We start from the raw sequence: 20,747 nt of genomic DNA, 5'->3' as shown, positions 1-20,747 counted from the left end.
TTCTCATACCTGCTCTCTGACCTCCAGCTGAACTGACTTTGTTATTACTTGAACATACTAGACATACTTCCTATTTTAGAGCCTTTGCATTTGTTATTTACCTTCCTACGATTCTCTTCTCATATATTTACATGGATTACTCATTCATCTTCAAATCTTGGCTCAAAATAATCTTTTCAATGAGCTTGCTTTGGTCACTGTATTTAAAATTGTGCCTGCCACTCAAGTCTCTCTTTTCCCTGCTGCATTTTTTTCCATAGCATATATCATCTAATGTCTTACTGATTTTAATTATTGGTTTCTTTGTTATACAGCTGTTCTTTCTAGAATGTAAGCTTCATTGTGGCAGGGATTTTTATTCATTTTGTTTACTGCTAACTTTTGTTTTTAGTACTGAGAAACAGTGCATTCTGTAAACATTTGTTGAGTAAATTATATATGTATGTTGGATGTCTATAGTTTGAAAACCAGAAAGGTGACTGCTGCAAGGAAATATTTTATCCCAATCAGTTCAAAGAAATGGAAGTAAATTTTCTTTCCTGTGCTGAGTAACTGCAATATTTTCCTTTGTTAGAGATGTACAGTCTTACTACGTCTTTGTGAGCTCATGGATGATGAAAATGGAATCTATTTTATCTAAAGAGCAGAAAATGGATAAATTTGCTGAAGACCTCACCAATAGATGTAATGTTTTTATACAGGTAGTTGCATCTTCTTACTTAGAATATTTTGGGGGTCATTTCTTTGTTAATCCAATGTATAGAAATTACACTTTGAAAAAAAATGGATAGGATAGGTTATGTTTTTGTTTTTAAAAACTGAAATTGATTATGTTTGGATCTGTGTAACTTATTAATTTAGATATTCTAATTACATACATTTATATTCCCTTCAAAGCATGACTTTTTTGCTGTATCCATGTTTCAATATGTTGCATTTCCATTATCCTTTAGTTCAAGATATTTAAGAAATTTTATTGTGACTTCTTTTTTGGTCTTTGAGTTGTTTTGAAGGATATTTTTTAATTTCTAAAGATAGGATTTCCTAGTTATTTTTTTATCATTGATTTCTAGAAATACTAAAATGATTTTGGTATTTTGAAATTTGAGATTCACATTATGGTCAGCTTTCGTAAACAGTTCATGTACATTTGAAAAGAATATGTAACTTGCATTTGTTGGTTGTAGTGTTCTGTATATGTCAAGTAGGTCATATTTGTTAATGATTTTGTCTGGATATTGTATCAGTTATTGAGAGAATTGGGTTAGAATCTCCCACTGGCATTGTGGATTTGTTTTTCCTTTGTCAGTTTTTATTTTATATAGTTTGAGACCAAGTGAGTGCATAAAATTGAGAATTTTGCTATATCTTTCTGATGAATTGAACTTATTATAAAATTATCATAGGAAAATTATTATTATCCTTATCATAGGTCTTGTATGTGTGACAGTAACAGGTATATCAGTTTTCTTTTAGTTAAGGTCTACATGGTATGTCCTGTTTTTGATCCTTTTACTTACAAACTGTTTGGCTCCTTTTATTTATTTAATTTATTTAAGATTTTATGTTTTAAAGATTTATTTTAGGGAGAGAGAGCACATGAGCAGGAGGGGCAGAGGGAGAGAAAATCTCAAGCAGACCCCACACAGCATGGGAGCTAATCATGGAGCTCACTCTCATGACCCTGAGATCGTGGCCTGAGCTGAAACTAAGAGTCAGATGCTCAACCAACTACGTCACCCAGGCGCCCTTAAAGATTTTTTTATTTATTAGAGAGAGAGAGGGAGTGCATGAGCTGGGGTCGGGGGCAGGAAGTAGCAGACTCTCTGCTGAGCAGGAAGCCCAATGTGGGGCTCAGTGCTGAGCCAACGGCAGCCGCTTAACCAACTGAGCCACTCAGGTATCCTGGCTCCTTACATTTAATGTCTGGGTCCTGAAAGCAGCATAAGTTTCCCCAGTTTGATCTTTCTTTTTTCATTATTTTTTAAAATATTTATTATTTTAGAGAGAGGATATGCAGGGGGGAGGAGAACAGAGGGAGAGGGATAGACAGACTCTGTGCTGAGCGCAGAGCCCATTGTGGAGCCCGATCTCAACCCTGAGATCATGACCTGAGCTGAAACCAGGAGAGTTAGACGCTTAACCAACTGAGTCACCCAGGCACCCCTTTTTGTTACCTTTTTGTCATTGCTGATGTATTTGGATTTAAACTAGCATCTGACTGATTGCTTTCTGTTTGACTTGTCTTTTGAATGATTTCATCATTTTATTTCTCTCACTATTAGGTTTTTAATTCTATATTCTTTTACTGTTTTTTAGTGGTTACTGTGGAGGTTTTAAGATGCATCATTTAACTTTCAACTCCAAAATAAATGAGTAGTTTTATCCCTTTTACCTCTGCTGCTATTTATTTTGATTCCATGTATTAAACTTCACAAGGTATTATTATTATTATTGCTGCTGTTGTTTTTTATAGTTAGGGTCCATTTAGATTTACCCACATATTTGTTCTGTTGCTTTTCATCCTTCCTGCATCTCTTCATTCTTCTGTTTGTGGAATACCTGTTAATATTTCATTTAAAATGTCTTTCTGTTGATGAATTATCACCATTTTTTGTCTGGATATATCTAATTTCAACTTCATTTTGGAAGGTAGTTTTGCTACATTCAGAATTACGGGTTAGCAGGATCCTTCACCTCCCTCCTCCCTTATTGTCTTCTGGCTTCCTTTATTTATTTATTTTTTTTGAGTCGTCAGTTGTCAGTTTTGTTGCTTTTCTCAATGTGAGTCTTTCTCTAATTGCTTGTAAGGTTTACTTTTTGGGTTTTAGCAATATTATTTTGAGGTACCTAGATGTAGTTTTCTTTGTGTCAGTACTGCTTGGGATTTGTAGAGCTTCTGGAATTTCTCAGCCATCAACTCTTCAAGTACTATTTCTGTTTTATTATCACTCTCTCTCCTAGGTTTCTCTTCAGCTATGTCTAATCTACTGTTTAACTTATCTGCTGAATTCTTAATTTTAATTATTTTACTTTTCATCTTTTTTTTTATAGCTTCTTTTTATGAATAAGTTTTCATTTCCTTCAGTGTACTCAGCATAATTATTTTGAAGTTGCCAATGATTTCATTATCTGGATATTTCTGTTACCTGTTTTTTTCTTGGGTTTTGGATATGTCTTTTTGTGTGCCTGGTTATTTTTTAATGTATGGCACATTGTATATGAAACCTATGGCTGTAATTTGAAGATCTGGATATTGTTTCTTTTTCTCCAGAGAGGATTTAATAATCTTTGCCTCCAATAGACAGCTAGTCTAGGACAATTAGCAACCCAGATCATCTCAACCCAGTCATGGATTGAGATGATTTGAAGTGGGACCTAAATCTTATGATGGCTATTTTTTGAGTTCACCCTTACTTGTCAGGGGGTAGTTTTTCAGGATCCCAATCCAGAATGTAGGTTTACAAGACTTCTGTCCCTCTTTGATGGGCCACGAACTCCTATTTTTATTCCCCTTTCCTTTCAGTGTGAGGTGTTTAAAGATAATGTTTGGTTTCTTTTTTCTCTTTTGGAATGGGGCAGATGCCTCTTAAGGGGAAAGCAGCCACAAAAGCCAAGCTTACTTCTGTGAGTTTCTGTCTTCTAGATTTTGGCTTTATATTTCCTTATCTTCTTGGTAGTTCTTTGATGCCTTCTAAAAGATTTAAAAAAAATATTTTGCCCAGATTTGCTAGTTGATCTTTGTAGGAAGATTGGTCCAGATTATTTATTCTACCATTAACAGAAACAGAGCTAGACCTCTTCCATCCCCATTTAGATTTTTAAGACATCATTCATATGTATCTCTCACAAATTATTGACCATCTGGGAATGGTGTGATAGATATCACCCCAAGAGTTCTTTCTCCTTTCCCCTCAAAAAAGAAACTCCTTTTTTCTCCCTGCCTTAGAGTTACAGTTTTGCTGTTTGTTGTTTCTGTTTTTTAACTTTTTGTGGTACTGCACTGCAGCAGAGTCTGGTGTAATAGTCCTGTAGCTGGCAAGGTAAGACTTGAGGCTCTTTCTTTGTATATGCCCCAAGCTTTGGTTTTATCGTCTGTTACTTTTCTCAGGATACTACCTTCCCTCTCATTTCTTATTCTTTAATTTAGCACATCTCTTTATCACAGAGTTATTATTACTTCAGAGAAACTCCCCATCCCACCCACATTGACTGTCACTCCTTTGCTGAGTCACTGTTAACACCGATGGGGAGAGTACTCTCTCTCTCTCACAGCAGAGGAAAAGAATAGAAATTGAGCATCACTAGTGTGTAGCTTCTGCCACAGCTCCTTGGATATATCCACAGTAGTGTAGTTTAGGTTCGTCTCTAAACTGTATGTGTATTTTTTTTTTTTGACCCTTTATCAATCCAAAGAATTTCTATTACTATATATGTTTGTGGTTTTATGAATCTAACTGAAAATATGTCTGAGAGATCATATCCTTTTCCCTGTTTTCTTATTCCATCCCATTTCCCTTGGTTTACTAGCACTCAGTATTTTTTAATCTCACAAGACCTGTATTCTTCCTTTGTGAATCCGAAGGGTAAGAGAGAATCTGTTCTTATTGGGCTAGAAGGAGATAAAGTCTGATTAGCACCAACATAGGCTGGGTACATGGTAGCAGATAGACAGTGGTGATTGCCCTAGGTGAAAGGAAAGGGGGAATTGCCTTGGAAGTGAAAAATACCTTTTGATATGTGTACTGGCCAGAGAGCAGCTTTCCTCATTTTTCACTTCTCCTTCCTTGAATTCTTAGCTTTTGTCTGCAGCAGATAAGAGTATTTATATTCGTGTCTGGCGGGTAAGATAAGGATGAATGGATATATTCTTGAGATTCAGATTATTTCCTTGAAGGGTATGTTTGTATAAAAGGAAGATTCTTTAACTGTGATTATGTATCATAATTTCAGCAGTACTGAACTTACGGTATTTAATAGGTTATATACACTTTTAAGAATTGTTTTGAAACTTTACCATCATGTATATATTGTATGAGGAAACGTGTTTAAAAATCTTAAAAGCAGACTTTAAAATGAACTTTACAAACAATAGTTATTGACAAGCCAAGCCATAATTATTGTTACATAGAGAATGAAATATTGAAGAAATGAAACTTTTTCTTGCAATTATAATCAATGTTTTATTTTTTTATAGGGCTTCTTGTATGCATACAGTATTAGTACCATTATTAAAACCACAATGAATCTCTACATGTCAATGCAAAAGCCAATGACCAAAACCTCGGTTAAGGCATTATGCAGACTTGTTGAACTTCTCAAGGTAGGTTCAAAATTATTTTATTTGCCATTATAATTGAGAATTGTGCTTAAATTAAGGTGGTCTTGTAATATTTGACTTCTCAGTTATGAAAATAAAAAAATTGTGGGAAAGTGTACTTATCTCTCAGTTGGCTAAGGAAACTAGCCATTGAAAGAAATTCCTGATTAACTTCTTATGAATGGCCAGTATATTTAAACTTTATTAAAAATTAGCATGTAGTGAGAGAGAGAAGAAGGCAAGTGAAAAGGTTAGCTTAAGTATTAGTAAAGTTTTACTTATTGAAGTTTTAAGCGTGTTGACTGAATTACAAAAAGAATATGGCCTGGCACAGAAATTGACACAGAGATCAGTGGCACAAAATGTTCCCAGAAATAAACTCACAATTACATGGTCAATTATGACAAAGGAGGCAAGAATATACAGTGGGGTAATAGTCTCGCTCTCTCTCTTTTTTTTTTTTTTTTTTTTAAGGTTTTATTTATTTATTCATGAGAGACACACAGAGAGAGGCAGAGACACAGGCAGAGGGAGAAGCAGGCTCCATGCAGGGAACCTGATGCAGGACTCGATCCCAGGATTCCAGGATCATGCCCTGGGCCAAAGGCAGGCGCTAATCTGCTGAGCCACCCAGGATTCCTGGGAAATAGTCTCTTTAATAAATCGTGCTGGGAATACTCGACAGCTACAAGTAGAGCATGAAACTGGACCACTTTCTGATGCCATGTACAAAAATAAATGTGAAATGGATTAAAGACCTAAATATGAGACCTGAAACTATAAAAATCCTTGAAGAGAGCACAGGCAGTAATTTCTCTGACATCAGCCATAACATTTTTCTAGATAGTCTCCCAAGGCAAGGGTAACAAAAACAAAAATAAACTATTGAGACTACATCAAAATAAAAAGCTTTTGCACAGCAAAGGAAACCATCAAGAAAACAAAAGACGATGTACCAAATGGGGGAAGACATTTGCAAATGATACATCCAGTAAGGGGTTAATATCTAAAATATATAAGGAACTTCTACAACTCAATCATTATCATCATCATCATCATCCAATTAAAACATGGACAAGGGACCAAGGAGACATTTCTCCAGAGAAGGCATACAGATGGCCAACAGACACTTGAAAAGATCCTTAGTATCACTTGTCAGGAAAATCCAAATCAAAAGCACAATGAGATCTCTCCCTTGCACCAGTTAGAATGGCTAATATCAAAATGACGAGAAATAACAAGAGGTGGTGGGGATGTGGAGAAAAAGGAACCTTCATGCATTGTTGGTAGGAATGTAAATTGGTATAGGCACTGTGGAAAACAGTATGGAGATACCTCAAAAAGTTAAAAATATAAATACCATATGATCCAGTAATTCCACTACTAGGTATTTGCCCAAAGAAAATGAAAACACTAACTCGAAAAAATATATACACCCCTTATGTTTATTGTAGCATTATTTACAAGAGCCAAGGTATAGAAACAACCTAAGTGTCCATCAGTAGATAAACAGGTAAAGAATATGTGGTATATATGTCATAGATTACACAGCTGTAAAAAAAGGGTGAGATTGTGCCATTGGAGACAACATGCATGGACTTAGAGGGCATTATGCTAAGTGAAATAAGATAGATGGAAAGATAAATACCATATAATTCCACTCATAAGTGGAGTCTAAACAACAACAAATGAATAAACGAAAATCAGAATTAGATCTATAAGTATAGGAAACAAACTGATGATTGCCAGCTGTGGGGTCGGGGCATGGAGGGTAGGATAAAATGGGTGCAGGGGAGAAGGCGATACAGGCTTCTAGTTATGGAATGAGTAAGTCAAAGGAATAAAAGGCAAGTCATAAAGAATACAGGCAGTGATAATGAAATAGAAATGTAATGGGATAGTTGGTAGCTACACTTATGGTGAACATAGCATAATGTATAAACTTGTCAAATCTCTAGGTTGTATGCCTGAAACTAACATTGTGTATCAACTTAAGGAAAAAAAAGACATTATTTGTCCATTTGATGGTGTTCAAATGTCCATGAGGCTGGTAACATGAGGCTAATTATTTTGTAATTTAGAGAAAATGCTGTGACCTTGTGATTTAAATACTTCTGGAAATATAAAGTTCCTTAGCATGCTCTCTTTAAAAAAAAATATAACCCCTTGTAGGCGGGAGAACTCCACTTAACCTTTTGTAAAAATTGAAAATATGCTAGCAAATTTCTGCTAATGCCTTTAGATTGCTTAGGAAATAACTTTTTGGAGATTTTTAGCATTTTTTTCCTTTAAGATATGTTATTAGTTATATTTTTTTGTGAACTTTAAGTACAGAAATGTATGTATATGTGTATATATGCATATATATTTAATAAACAATTTTTTAAAAAGACTAGACACTTAAAAACCCATCCCATTTAAGAAATACTATTTTCACAAACCCCCTGTACTGTCCCTTTGTGATTACTCTTATCCCACTCCCTCAGGGGAAACCACTGTCCTGAATTTTATGCTTCCCATTCTGTTGTTTTTCATTTTAGTTTACCAGATATGGGTGAATCTGTAAGCCATTTGTTCTTGAAGTTTATATTAATGAAGTGATACTTCTTGTATTTTTGACTTACCTTTTTTTCAAACTCAGGATTTTATATTTGAACATGTTGCGATGAGTAGCTGTCCTTCATTCATTTCATGGCTATGTAGCTTTCCTGTGGATGGACCTTTGGGTGGTTTCCAGTTGTTGCTATTATAAACAGTGTTGTTATTCTTGCATATGTTTCTTGGTGTAATTGTGCAGGAGTTTTTCTGAGGTGTTATGCGTCTACTGGAGGACTGCTGGTTGTGTGTGATGTCCATGTTTAGCTTTTCAAGAGGATGCCGCATTGTTTCCTATAGTTCTATGTCAGTTTAGATACCTCCCCAGGGGACAGACTTCCTGTGGTTACCTAACTGGCCAACATTGGTATTATCTGGCTTTTTTTTGGGTGGTAGGTAAATTATTTTATTTGTGGTATTTACTTCACTGATTGTTGACAATAATGTCTTTTTCAAGTGTTTTATTAACTGTGTTTTTTCTTTTGTGAAAAGTCAGTTCTTTTGTTCAGTTTTCTGTTAAATTATTTTTAAAATATTTAAATTATCTTTAAAAAACATTTCATTCATTTATTCTGAGTACTAAACCCTCGTGTGTGGCAGGTATTTTCTCATGCTTCAGCTTGCCTTTTTATTTTTTTAATAGTGGCTTTTGATGAACAGAAATTCTTAAATTTTAATGTAGTCAAGTTTACAGTCTTACCCTATCTGATGGTGATTTTGGATCTCATTTACAAATTCGTTACCTAACCCAAGGTCTTAAAGATATTCTTTAATTTGCCTAAAAGTTTTAAGCTGATTTTCACATTACTTGTGGTTCTTTTTAGGCAATAGAGCATATGTTTTACAGAAGAAGCATGGTTGTGGCTGATTCGGTTTCACATATAACACAGCACCTTCAACATCAGGCTCTTAATTCTATTTCTGTGGCCAAGGTATGCAGTTTATTGTATATTCAGCATAATTATTTTTTGTTTGCTCTTTGTTGTTTTAGATACTTTACTTACTCTGTTCCTTCAAACATAATAATTCTTGGCTCTTCTGTGGTAATTTATGATTGTTATTTAGAACAATCGGGGTTATCTTAACTCTGAACTTGCAGCATACACTCCTCTATTAAAAAGTGACATTGCATATAATTTAAAAATATTCCTCTTTCTTTGGGATGCCTGGGTGGCTCAGCGGTTGAGCATCTGCCTTCGGTTCAGGGCATGATCCCAGGATCCGGGGTCAAGTCCCACATTGGGCTCCCTGCGAGGAACCTGCTTCTCCCTCTGCCTATGTCTCTGCCTTTCTCTCTCTTGGTCTCTCATGAATAAATAAATAAATCTTTAAAAAAATTCCTCTTTTTTAAAAGAAATAATTCCCTTATTAAAAAATATGGAAATTTTAGAATGGGGCCTATACTGCTCTCTTGAATTGCCTCTCAAAAAGCCTACTATGGAAATTTAAAACTATGCTTAATACATTTGTTGTCTCTAACAGCATTAAATGACAATGTTAAGAAGTGTAAAGCACATAACAGAAGAAGCTGAACAGGGAAAGTGTTTGTCTAAAATTGCATCTTGGAAAAGATTACCCCAAAGTTTTTCTTCTGAGTCTTTGTTATTGCTTCAGAAATAAATCTGTTATTTCTTGTTTTCTCTCCTTTTATCTTTTAGAAAAGAGTAATTTCTGACAAAAAATATAGTGAACAGCGTCTTGATGTGCTCTCTGCTCTAGTTTTGGCTGAAAACACTCTAAATGGACCAAGCACAAGGCAACGGCGACTTATTATTTCTTTGGCACTAAGTGTTGGCACACAAATGGTAAGTGTATTGCTACTATGGAGGGAAAATGAGATCTGAGATTTCACAATTCTCTTGTTATTGATCCAAGAAGCCTTTCCTTACTTTGCAACTTCTCTGTCATTTTTTCTCCTTCCTGAAAGAAAACATTTAAAGATGAAGAACTCTTTCCACTCCAAGTAGTCATGAAAAAGCTGGATCTTATCACTGAGCTTAGAGAAAGGTAAGTAGGGATATGTAATGATACTTCAAAGATAAGGTTGATAGAAACATCAGTTTTCTGTTTAGCATGCAAGAGAAGAAGAAATATAACCTAGAGAGACCATTGGTTCCTCCTTGTCACTCCTCCTCTAGCATGACCAAAATGAGCTAGTGACGAGGGAGCATATTTCTTCAGCTTCACTCCTACAGTAAGGAGGTGGCTTTTGGAAGCATTCTTGTGAGAATCTGTCATGCCAGCCCTGATGCACAGTGATTGCTGTGATCCTCCACTAGCCTTGTGGGCTTTTAAAATTGCTGTTTTATAACAAGGTTTCATCAATCTGTAAGAGACTTAGAGTTTCGTGTCACATGTCACATTCTGTAATTTTATTTTGACATATGAATTGGAAGTCACTAAAATCTTTTGGAAGTGTTGTGACTTTATTATTTTCCTTTTATTTAGGAAGCAGTATGTTTCTTGAAGGGAAAATGAGTCTTCTGAGTTTTGATTCTCAGGTGAATTAAGGTTATAGTTTAGTTTTATGTTTAATGTTTAAAACTTAATGTTTGAACTTCTATAAAACTTACTATTTTTGTTCTGAGAAGCTGAGACTTTTGTAGTTAGTAGCACTTAACTTTCTATCTTTGGAAGAAATAGTGAGCCTTCTTCATTACAAGATATTTAATGATCATTTTATTGTCCCAAAATGGCATGAACTAGTCACTTGGCAAAGATTATAGACAGGTTAAGTGTAACTGGGTTTTTGTTTATTTTTTTTGTTTTGTTTTCACAATTTTTTAAAAAGGTTCTGCTTTTCCACCTTGAGACAGGTAAAATGGCATGTGTGTTGCAAGTGTTGTAAGTTCAGTCATATCAAATAATATTGAAAAGTTTAAACTATTTATAAGTTATGTGTATTTTTCAAGTATGCTTTAGAATTAAAGCATCTGTGCAGAATTCCGACTCTTAGATATTGGAGTGTTTTGTTATCCTTGTTCAATCTGAAAAATACTATTTTGTGGCTTTCTCTGTACTAATATTGGGTTAAGTGATACAGGGAATATGGAAGTAAGATTGAGCTCTTACCATTATGGTAAGATGATGGTCCTTTCATTATTTTGGGGGCAGGGAGGAGGTACTTCAATTTTGCTACCACTAATTACTACTTTATATTGTAGAGTCCAAACACAGTGTGACTGTTGTTTTTTATACTGGCATCGAGCTGTCTTCCCAATTTATTTAGATGACGTATATGAACATGCCGTTGATGCAGCCAGATTACATGTAAGTGAAGAATAATGTAAAAAATAGTCCATCATTTTTAGTTATTGTACAAACCATTCTAATTAGTCTTAAATACAATCATTTGACTTAATCATTTTAAAATTTACTGCTAATGTTGTTTTTACAATGCTACTATATTTAATAGGTATTTAACCTGTAGTTAAATTTGATATTAATTTTAATATATTTAACTTTTTTACTCATATTCCTAATCATTCTCATTTCACTTGATTTTAGTTTATGTCACAATAGTTTGGCGTTTACTTGTCAGCAAGGTATATATTATTCAGGTCTTTCTGTTTCTTTATGGAAGTAAGTATTTGAATGCTCAAGACAAGAAAGGATAAGTGAATGTCAATTTTTTTTTTTTTAAGTATTCATTTTAGAGAGTAAAATCTGGCTCATCTTGTTTAGGAAAGTAAGACAGTTATTTGTAAAAAAAAAACCCTTCAGATTGAGATTTTGTCTTTAAAGATAAACTTTTGTGATACTTCTTTTTTTCCCCCTTGTGATATTTCTTAATTAGAGCTCTGGTTTTTCTAAATTCATGAACATTCTAATTTTCCTCTTAGTACATGTTCAGTGCTTTACGAGACTGTGTACCTGCCATGATGCATGCAAGGCATTTAGAGTCCTATGAAATACTTCTGGATTGCTATGACAAAGAAATTATGGAAATTTTAAACGAGGTAACATCATATTCGGGATTGCATTCCAAATACATGTTTTAAGTTTTTCAGTGTTTGGGAAAACCTGGATTGAAGCAGGCTTTCATTTACACATATATTCATTTTTTATATAAGTAATAATATAAATTATTTATAAATCACTGTCTAGAACAAAGGATCTCTTTTTAGTTATAGTATCACTATTTTGCTAAATTGGTCTGTAATTTCTAATTTTCTTTTTTAGTATTTTTTTAAATTTGAGAGCACACACAGGCAGGGGGATGGAGAGTGACAAGCAAACTTTGAGTGTGGAGCCTCACTGGAGCCAAAATCAAGAGTGGATGCTCAACTGAGCTGCCAGGGGCCCCCAATTCCTAATTTTTATATAAAAATTCAGACAAGAATTTGGGAAATTTTTTTCACTTTAGTAAATAGTAGACTTGAATTTATTTATTTATTTATTTATTTATTTATTTATTTTTTAATTTTTAATTTTTATTTATTTATGATAGTCAGAGAGAGAGAGAGATTGGCAGAGACACAGGCGGAGGAAGAAGCAGGCTCCATGCACCGGGAGCCCGATGTGGGATTCGATCCCGGGTCTCCAGGATCGCGCCCTGGGCCAAAGGCAGGCGCCAAACCGCTGCGCCACCCAGGGATCCCGTAGACTTGAATTTAAAATTCTGTTTATTAGAAGAATAAAAATGCAAAATTGGTTTGAATATTGAGTGCTACTAGTGGTAATGCAGTTATTGCAACTTAACTACCAATATTTTATTGAGTTATTTGCAGAGCTACTGACTAAAATTTACGGTTCATTTAAATTTCCTAAATTTAAAAGATTTACTTGTGTTACAAATAATTCAAATGCAGTGTAGTATATACCTTCTTATTTTAATGGAATGCGTATTATAAACACTGATACCTTTAAATTTTCATCTAGCAATATTATATGGAAGGAGAGATTAAAAACAAGTAAACTTCACAATGTAAACCATATTCAGGTTTGATAAATTGAAAAATTTTGTATAATTTCTTGTATTAACTATTCTTCTTTAAAAATAACATACATGTAATTAGAACATGTGTAATTAGAACTTCATGATAGACCAGAAAAGATCAATTTTATTTTGCAGTGAATTTTATGATTTAAAAAAAAACGATTATTATAAGGAAGTGAAGCTTGTAATAACCTTTAAGATTTTATTTTTTTATTTGATAGCAGAGGGAGCAGCAGAGGGAAAGGGAAAGAGAGGATCCCAAGCAGACTTCCTGCTGAGCATGGAGCCCACAGTGGCACTCCATCCAATGACCTTGAGATCACTACCCAAGCTGAAATCAAGAGTCAAACGCCCAACTGACTGAGCCATCCAGGCACCCCTATAAGGAAGCTTTTTAAAAATGTCTTCTGGTAGTTTTCAGGGCATTTCCTTTTTTGTTACTGGTTTCCATAAATATTATATTGCATATTCATATTCCTTTTATTTTTATTTTTTTAATTTTTTTTTAATTTTTATTTATTTATGATAGTCACAGAGAGACAGAGAGAGAGGCAGAGACACAGGCGGAGGGAGAAACAGGCTCCATGCACGGGGAGCCTGATGTGGGATTCGATCCCGGGTCTCCAGGATCACGCCCTGGGCCAAAGGCAAGCGCCAAACCACTGCGCCACCCAGGGATCCCCCATATTCCTTTTAATAAAGTCATCAGACATTAGCTTTTGAAGTTCTTCTCAAGGGTTTAAGTATTATTGAAAATAGAAACTTAGAATTTTTTAACCTGCTCCCTGGTCAAAAAATCATTTGTTTAAAGTGGAGAACAGGGGTGCCTGCCTGGCTCAGTCAGTAAAGTGTGTAACATGATCTTGGGGCTTTGGGTTCAAGCCCCACATTTGGAGTAGAGATTACTGAAAATCTTTATTACTTTTTTTTAATGATTTTATTATTTATTTGACAGAGATAGCATGAGCACAAGCAGGGAGAGTGGCAGAGGGAGAGGGAAAAGCAGACTCCCTGCTGAGCAGGGAGCCCAATGCAGGGCTGGATACCAGGATCCTGGGATCATGACCTGACCCAAAGGCAGACACTTAACCGACTGAGCCATCCAGGTGCCCCACTTAAAAATCTTCAAAAAAATAAAATAAAATGAAGGACAAAGTAATTTTCACTTTGTCAATAAAAGTAGTATTTTACCATAGCTTATTTAGACTCTTTAATCAGATTGACAGATTTTTTTCATCATTGCACTGATTATAAAGCTAATGGTCAAAGCATAGATGCCTTAGTGGAATAATGCAATTAGAGTATCATTTTGTTTTTTGTTTTGTTTTGTTTTGTTTTGTTTTTTTGAGTATCATTTTGAAAAATTAAAGTATTAATCCTTTTGTGAATAGCATTTACTGGACAAATTATGCAAGGAAATAGAGAAGGATCTGCGACTTTCTGTGCACACTCATTTAAAGCTGGATGACCGAAACCCTTTCAAAGTTGGCATGAAAGACCTGGCCCTTTTTTTCTCTTTGAATCCAATTCGATTTTTCAATCGTTTTATTGACATTCGAGGTGAGTGTTCTGCTTTCCTTCTTAAAATCATACTCTATGTCTCTTTGCCCTTAACTATTAAAAAACAAAACTCTGAGGATATTTTTGTTACTCATTTATTCTTTAATTCCTTTTTGTTTTTATTTTCTTCTAGTACTTTATTCATTCATTTATTCATTTATTTATTTATTTATTTTTAGTACCTTATTTTAAAGGAAGAAACTTAATGTTCAAAGACAAGTTGTTTGCCTAAGTTTCATTTCTCTTCCTTTTCTACTTTTTCATGAATCAAAACATTTTTTATTTTTTGTTTTTTGGTAGCTTATGTAACTCACTACCTAGACAAGACCTTCTACAATTTAACAACAGTAGCTCTTCATGATTGGGCCACTTACAGTGAAATGAGAAATTTAGCTACCCAGCGTTATGGATTGGTTATGACAGAAGCTCATCTTCCTAGTCAGACTTTGGAACAGGTACAGTATAAAGTGTTTCTCGTGTAGTGTATTTGTAGCATAATAGTGTTTCTCTGAGTAGTCTATTTTTTTTTTACTTTATTTAGCATATGTTTACATCTCAAGAAAATATTTGCTTATAAAAACGATATGTTTGACAAGAATAAAAAATTAGATGGTGCTAATTTTCTTCATGAGTAATTTACCATAAGCTTTCTGTTTATAGTTTGCGTTTTGTTGAACATCTGAAATCTGCATAGATTTAGATGTAGTGTTTCAGAAACATTGGTCTAGTGAGGTGACTTGTGCAGAATTGTAAAAAGTTTAATCAAGATCATAGCTAAAGATTTTAAACCTAGATATATAACCTTTAATGTTTTAGGAAGAAATAGTTAAATGTATATAATTATAAATATATTCTTAAAATGATGACTGCGTGGAAGCATTTAATTTTGCTAATTCAGTGAGCTAATTTACAATTGGCAGTATCTCGAGTGCAAAAGTTTATGTTTTCAGTTAATTTACATGTATTTTTTTCTAAGAAAACCCAGAAATAATATTATCAAGAAACATTTATTCAGTCCTGAAATTTAAGGATCAGAATTTTTCTTCCATCCTACTGCATTTCCAAGATCAGTTTGTATATCCTTTCATTCATTTGTACATTTAGTATTTACTGAAAAGATGCTAGGCACTGAACTATGTTTTGGGATATAAAAATAAATAGAAACAATTTTAGCTCATGTCCTTATAACCTAGTGGGAGAAAAAGTGAGTAAACAGATTTTTAGGTCTAAACATGAGAAAAACGATAATAAAAACTTCAGTGGGTACTGTGATACTTCTTTGAGCCCCAGTTAGAAGAGCTATGGGACAATTTATATGATGCTGTGAGACATTAGAATAATAACTGAAGAATGAAGGATTCTTAATAGGTAACCTGTACATTAAAAGTAGTTTAGTGTAATTAAAAGAAGCATAAGGATTCAAAATCAGACTTTGTAGAAATCCCTGGCTTCTGCCTCTTCCTAGCTGTTTGACCTTGGAGAACTCCCTTAGCTTCATTTTCCTCAGCTGTGGAATTACAGAAGACTAATACCTCATGTTTTTGAGAATTACATATAAAGAACCTTGCCCAGTGCCTGAAAAATAGTATGCATTTTATAAATATCACCACATCTCCTGACTGTCTTTTAGAATCTGGCCATTAGTTTATTTAATAAAACATATATAGAAGATCTTTGGAAACACAGATATAATCAAGAATGGTGGGGAAATGATTGGGTAACGAATCTCTGAAATTTTAAACATAACTGTTCATGTTTTTGCAAAAGGGATGAGATAATAAGCAGCCAGGTTTCCCTAAGGACATAGTCCTGATTGTAGCAGTTAGAGGGCTCCTTAGCCCTTGGTCTTACCTTTTGTATAGCTGTTTCTTTAAGTAATTTAAAAATCTTGTTCGCAAGTCACTATATTGGTATAAGTCTGACTTCAGTAATAATAGAACTGTGCGGGCTCTTTTGTAGGGACTGGATGTTTTGGAAATTATGAGAAATATTCATATATTTGTGTCTCGATACCTCTATAATCTCAACAATCAGGTGAGTGGGTTTTAGAATTTTTTTTAAATGTGGGTGGATGTATATTAGGAAGGCTGAGGGGCAAAGAATTGATTCTCATTGGTGAAAACTACTGAAATAAGCAGAAAATAATTGTTTAGAGATCATGTTTTTATTCTTTTGCTTTGATTATATTATCTTCTTGAATGACTTTCCAATTAAATTATCTTTAATGAAATAGATTGTAAAAATTTTTTGTATAACTGACCAGTGGCTTGCTATGGATTGTGTTATTTAGCCTAAGTTTGTTTCATTACAGATTTTTATTGAACGAACAAGCAATAACAAACATTTGAACACTATTAATATTCGACATATTGCTAATTCAATTCGAACACATGGCACAGGAATCATGAATACAACAGTAAGAACCCTTTTTGGGGGGTTGAGTTGGTAATAGACTCCTGTTTAAGTTGGTAGTTTGGCAAATATTCTCATAGAATATTTTGGTAAACACATACTACTGCTTGTGTATATTATACTTGAATTTCCATTCTGGTTGGTGTAATTAAAATGTTTGGAGGGTGCCTGGCTGGCTTAGTTGGTAGAGCATGCAACTCTGGATCTTGGGGTTGTAAGTTTGAGCCCCACATTGGCTGTAGAGCTTATTTAAAAATAAAATCTTAAGAAAAAAGGCACTAAAATTGTGTTCAGAAATGTTGGAAGCTCTGTGATACAAAAGGCATATTTGAATATCTTACCATCTCAGGATCATCATTTTGAACACTATTGGAAATTTGAGCACATTGGCTAAATACATGTATCCTGGGGTGGATTGTCTGATATTCTTGGAGAGTTGCTTTTGCAAACAAATCATCAATAGCAGTTTATTTAACATCAGTCTTGGGGGGGAGCTTACTGATTATTTGATATCCATAAAAGTAGAAATTTACTAAAAATATTTTGAATCTTAGAAGTGGGCAGTCACTTGAGGGAATCACTTGAATTTGTATGGTATTTTTTCTTCTGCAGACAAGAGAAGTCTTTGAATTTCCCTGGTTTTCAGGGTACACTTAATTTCTCCTTGAGGAAAGAAGAATATGAATGCTTAAATAGTAAAATATGATTAAACATGTTTGAAAGTAAGGGAATAGGGAGGAGTTATGGAACTGGAAATCACATAGGGACCATTTTAATATTCAGTGGGGGAGCCATTATAGTTTTTGAGCTAATAGGAGATGTGATTGGAGTTCTATTTTAGTGATTACCAATATAGAAATAAGACAGAGTTTATAACTTAAGGAGTCATTCATGTAGAAGTAATATCTGAACTTTTCAGGATAAAAATAAACTCTTCTTTAAACTCATCTGTCAGATATTCATGTAACAAATAAAATTATGTGTATATTTTACATGTCTGAGCCACTGTGCTTGCTACTGTGGTGAGAAAAATGGTTCCAGCTCTCATGGTGTTTTTTACTCTAGCAAGGGATATGTAGTCATTAATCAGTTGATCACAGTAATGAATGTACAATCCCAGTGTCTGGTGATGACAAAGTGAGTATAGAAGAGACAAGATCAGAGACTGGCAGTTACCCATTATTAATAGCGGGAAGGATAAAGAAGAGACTATTTCTACTAAGATGACTACTAGTAAGGAGATCAAGAAAAAGCAGTACTTAAGCCACAAGAAGAGTTAAGAGAAAGCACCCATTTCTAAAACTGGGTAAATGAAGATTGTTAAAAATGGCATCTGTTTGCCAAACACAGTAGTTCTTGAGGCTGGAAGAGATAAAAATTAGTACAGACTTCCATCTAGGTCAGAAGTAATCTTATGTTATTATGGCTTTACTCTCAGCTCAAATCCAACTTTTTCAGGGTTTTCTGAGTCTAGGTCAGGGCCTTTTCTTCATTCTTAAAGCACTGGCTCTTCTCATTGTATGAATTATTACGGTTGAGATTTTTTTATTTTTTTTTTTTATTTTTTATTTATTTGTGATAGGCACACAGTGAGAGAGAGAGAAAGGCAGAGACATAGGCGAGGGAGAAGCAGGCTCCATGCACCGGGAGCCTGACGTGGGATTCGATCCCGAGTCTCCAGGATCGCGCCCTGGGCCAAAGGCAGGCGCCAAACCGCTGCGCCACCCAGGGATCCCTACGGTTGAGATTTAATAATTAATTTAAAATACTTGTGTTTAAAATGTCTGTTGCTCCTGCTAGAATATAGACTTCATGATGACAAGCATCATGTCTAGTGTGAGAGCAGATAGATTGTGCCTTGCACATAAAAGGTGCTCAAAATATTCCTGGGTAAATAATTAAAGGTCTTCAGGAAAGTTCAAAGAGCACTGTGTTTGTTACTTTATTATCATTCTAGACATGTAGATTTGTAATAAGTAGTCTTATAGAGGGAGGAACAGAAACTTTTGATTGTGGTTTATGACTCAAAATCTAGAGTGTTGAATCTGGTTTTTGGATTCTCAGAATAACTCTTTGTTCTATTAGAATAATCTCCTCTTTAATGTAGTTAAAATATTTAAGGGAAGCTTATAGAAAGTTCTGTAAACTTGGGCAATAAAATACTTCATCTATTTTATTTCCAGTGTGAATTAGACTTTATAAATTATTAGACTTTATGAAAACTCATATAAATTAGAGTTTATTGATAACTGTTCTTCAGCCACATTGATTTGAGATTTTTATATTAACTTTGCCCAATTTTTTGTATTTTAATTTTATAGGTTAATTTCACCTACCAGTTTTTGAAAAAGAAGTTCTATATATTCAGCCAATTTATGTATGATGAACATATCAAATCTAGATTGATTAAAGATATTCGTTTTTTCAGAGAAGTCAAGGACCAAAATGATCATAAGGTATTTTTACATATTCTTTTTAAGATATGTTGATTCCACTGTTAAGTACATAGCAGATGTTTATGCTTAAGTTCATTATGAGGCTTGGTAGTAAAGTTTTAGTTTTATTATGTTTCACAATAATATCTCCTGGATCTGACCTCCAAATTTCTTTATTTCCCCTTACAGTTTCTTTGCATTTTCTGTAGGCTAAAGGGTAAGGATTAGTGTAGCAAGATATTAACTTTTCTTTATTTATTTTAAATTTTTTTTTTTTTAATTTTTTATTTATTTATGATAGTCACAGAGAGAGAGAGAGAGGCAGAGACACAGGCGGAGGGAGAAGCAGGCTCCATGCACCCGGGAGCCTGATGTGGGATTCGATCCCGGGTCTCCAGGATCGCGCCCTGGGCCAAAGGCAGGCACCAAACCGCTGCGCCACCCAGGGATCCCTCTTTATTTATTTTAAATAACACAGAAGCAAAACATGCTTACTTTGAAAAATTTAAGCAATAAAGACTGCATAAACTAAATGATCTCCCTTATTTCTCTTCCTCCCAATTCCATTCTCTGTAGGCAGTTACTGTTAATGTCATGTGATGCTTCTAGATGTTTGTGTGATAAACATCTATTTGCACCTACATGTACTGCTTTTTTTCTAAGAAAAATGATGTAATACTACTACACAGATTATTTTACAGTATGCTTATCACAGGTCTCAACACATAGATCTGCCTCATTCTTTTTAATAGTTGATAGTAAGGATGTATACCATAGCTTATTTAACCTTCTCCAACTGACATTTAGGTTTTCTGATTTTTTTAGTGTTATGAACAGTGCTGCAGGTAATATCCTTACACATTTATCTCTGTGTATTTGGAAACTATTAAAATTCTGAAAGGGGAATTGCTTGAAGAGAAATTTCTAGGGTACAGAATATGAATATTTAAAATTCTGATACATGTTGCTATGCACTCTAAAAATACTGCACCAATTGATACTCCCACCCATAATTTATAAAAATGCTATTTTCCCTTCACCCTCTGGGCTGAGTTTTCTAATAATAAAGAAAAATGTAAGTGGTACTAGTATAGAGGCATTAGCCATGCAGATGGAGAACCAACCTGCTTAGATGGCTTTTATATTTGATTTGCCACATTTGTGGCAAATGTTTAACTACCCTTAAACATTACCTAATTGCAACCCCCTAGTAAACTAGTTGGTAGTTTTCATACAGCAGTAAAATACTACTTTCTAGTAAAATAACTAATAAAATTACATATTACAGTTACCAGTAGAGAATTTTATTAACTGTCTCATTTTTACTGGAACAAATTACTAGTATATAGAGAGGTAATCATTCTATTATTTGTAAGAATTGTTTCCATTGTTATTAATATAAAATGAGTAATTTCCCAACTTTTAATTAGCTAAGAGTTGAAAAATCATTTTTTATTGGTGATGGCAAATAGAAATTTTTACTCAG

At 34.1% G+C, this 20,747-nt stretch overlaps 1 protein-coding gene across 1 annotated transcript in view; it reads left to right on the top strand.

Annotated features, from left to right (window-relative positions):
- WASHC4 (WASH complex subunit 4) overlaps positions 1-20,747 on the top strand; it is a 55,489-nt gene that overhangs the window by 20,544 nt on the left and 14,198 nt on the right. Inside the window, exons 14-25 of the mRNA XM_026010921.2 lie at positions 575-701; positions 5,198-5,323; positions 8,740-8,847; positions 9,574-9,720; positions 9,843-9,922; positions 11,080-11,185; positions 11,758-11,874; positions 14,246-14,414; positions 14,715-14,869; positions 16,374-16,448; positions 16,726-16,830; positions 19,148-19,282. Coding sequence (XP_025866706.1) covers positions 575-701; positions 5,198-5,323; positions 8,740-8,847; positions 9,574-9,720; positions 9,843-9,922; positions 11,080-11,185; positions 11,758-11,874; positions 14,246-14,414; positions 14,715-14,869; positions 16,374-16,448; positions 16,726-16,830; positions 19,148-19,282 — 1,450 coding nt within the window. The remainder of the gene's footprint in view (positions 1-574; positions 702-5,197; positions 5,324-8,739; positions 8,848-9,573; positions 9,721-9,842; positions 9,923-11,079; positions 11,186-11,757; positions 11,875-14,245; positions 14,415-14,714; positions 14,870-16,373; positions 16,449-16,725; positions 16,831-19,147; positions 19,283-20,747) is intronic.

The sequence above is a fragment of the Vulpes vulpes genome, chromosome 16, assembly GCF_048418805.1.
Source record: "Vulpes vulpes isolate BD-2025 chromosome 16, VulVul3, whole genome shotgun sequence".
Lineage (NCBI taxonomy): Eukaryota > Metazoa > Chordata > Mammalia > Carnivora > Canidae > Vulpes > Vulpes vulpes.
The sequence above is the reverse complement of the archived record's forward strand: the minus strand, read 5'-3'. Positions and strand labels throughout refer to the sequence as shown.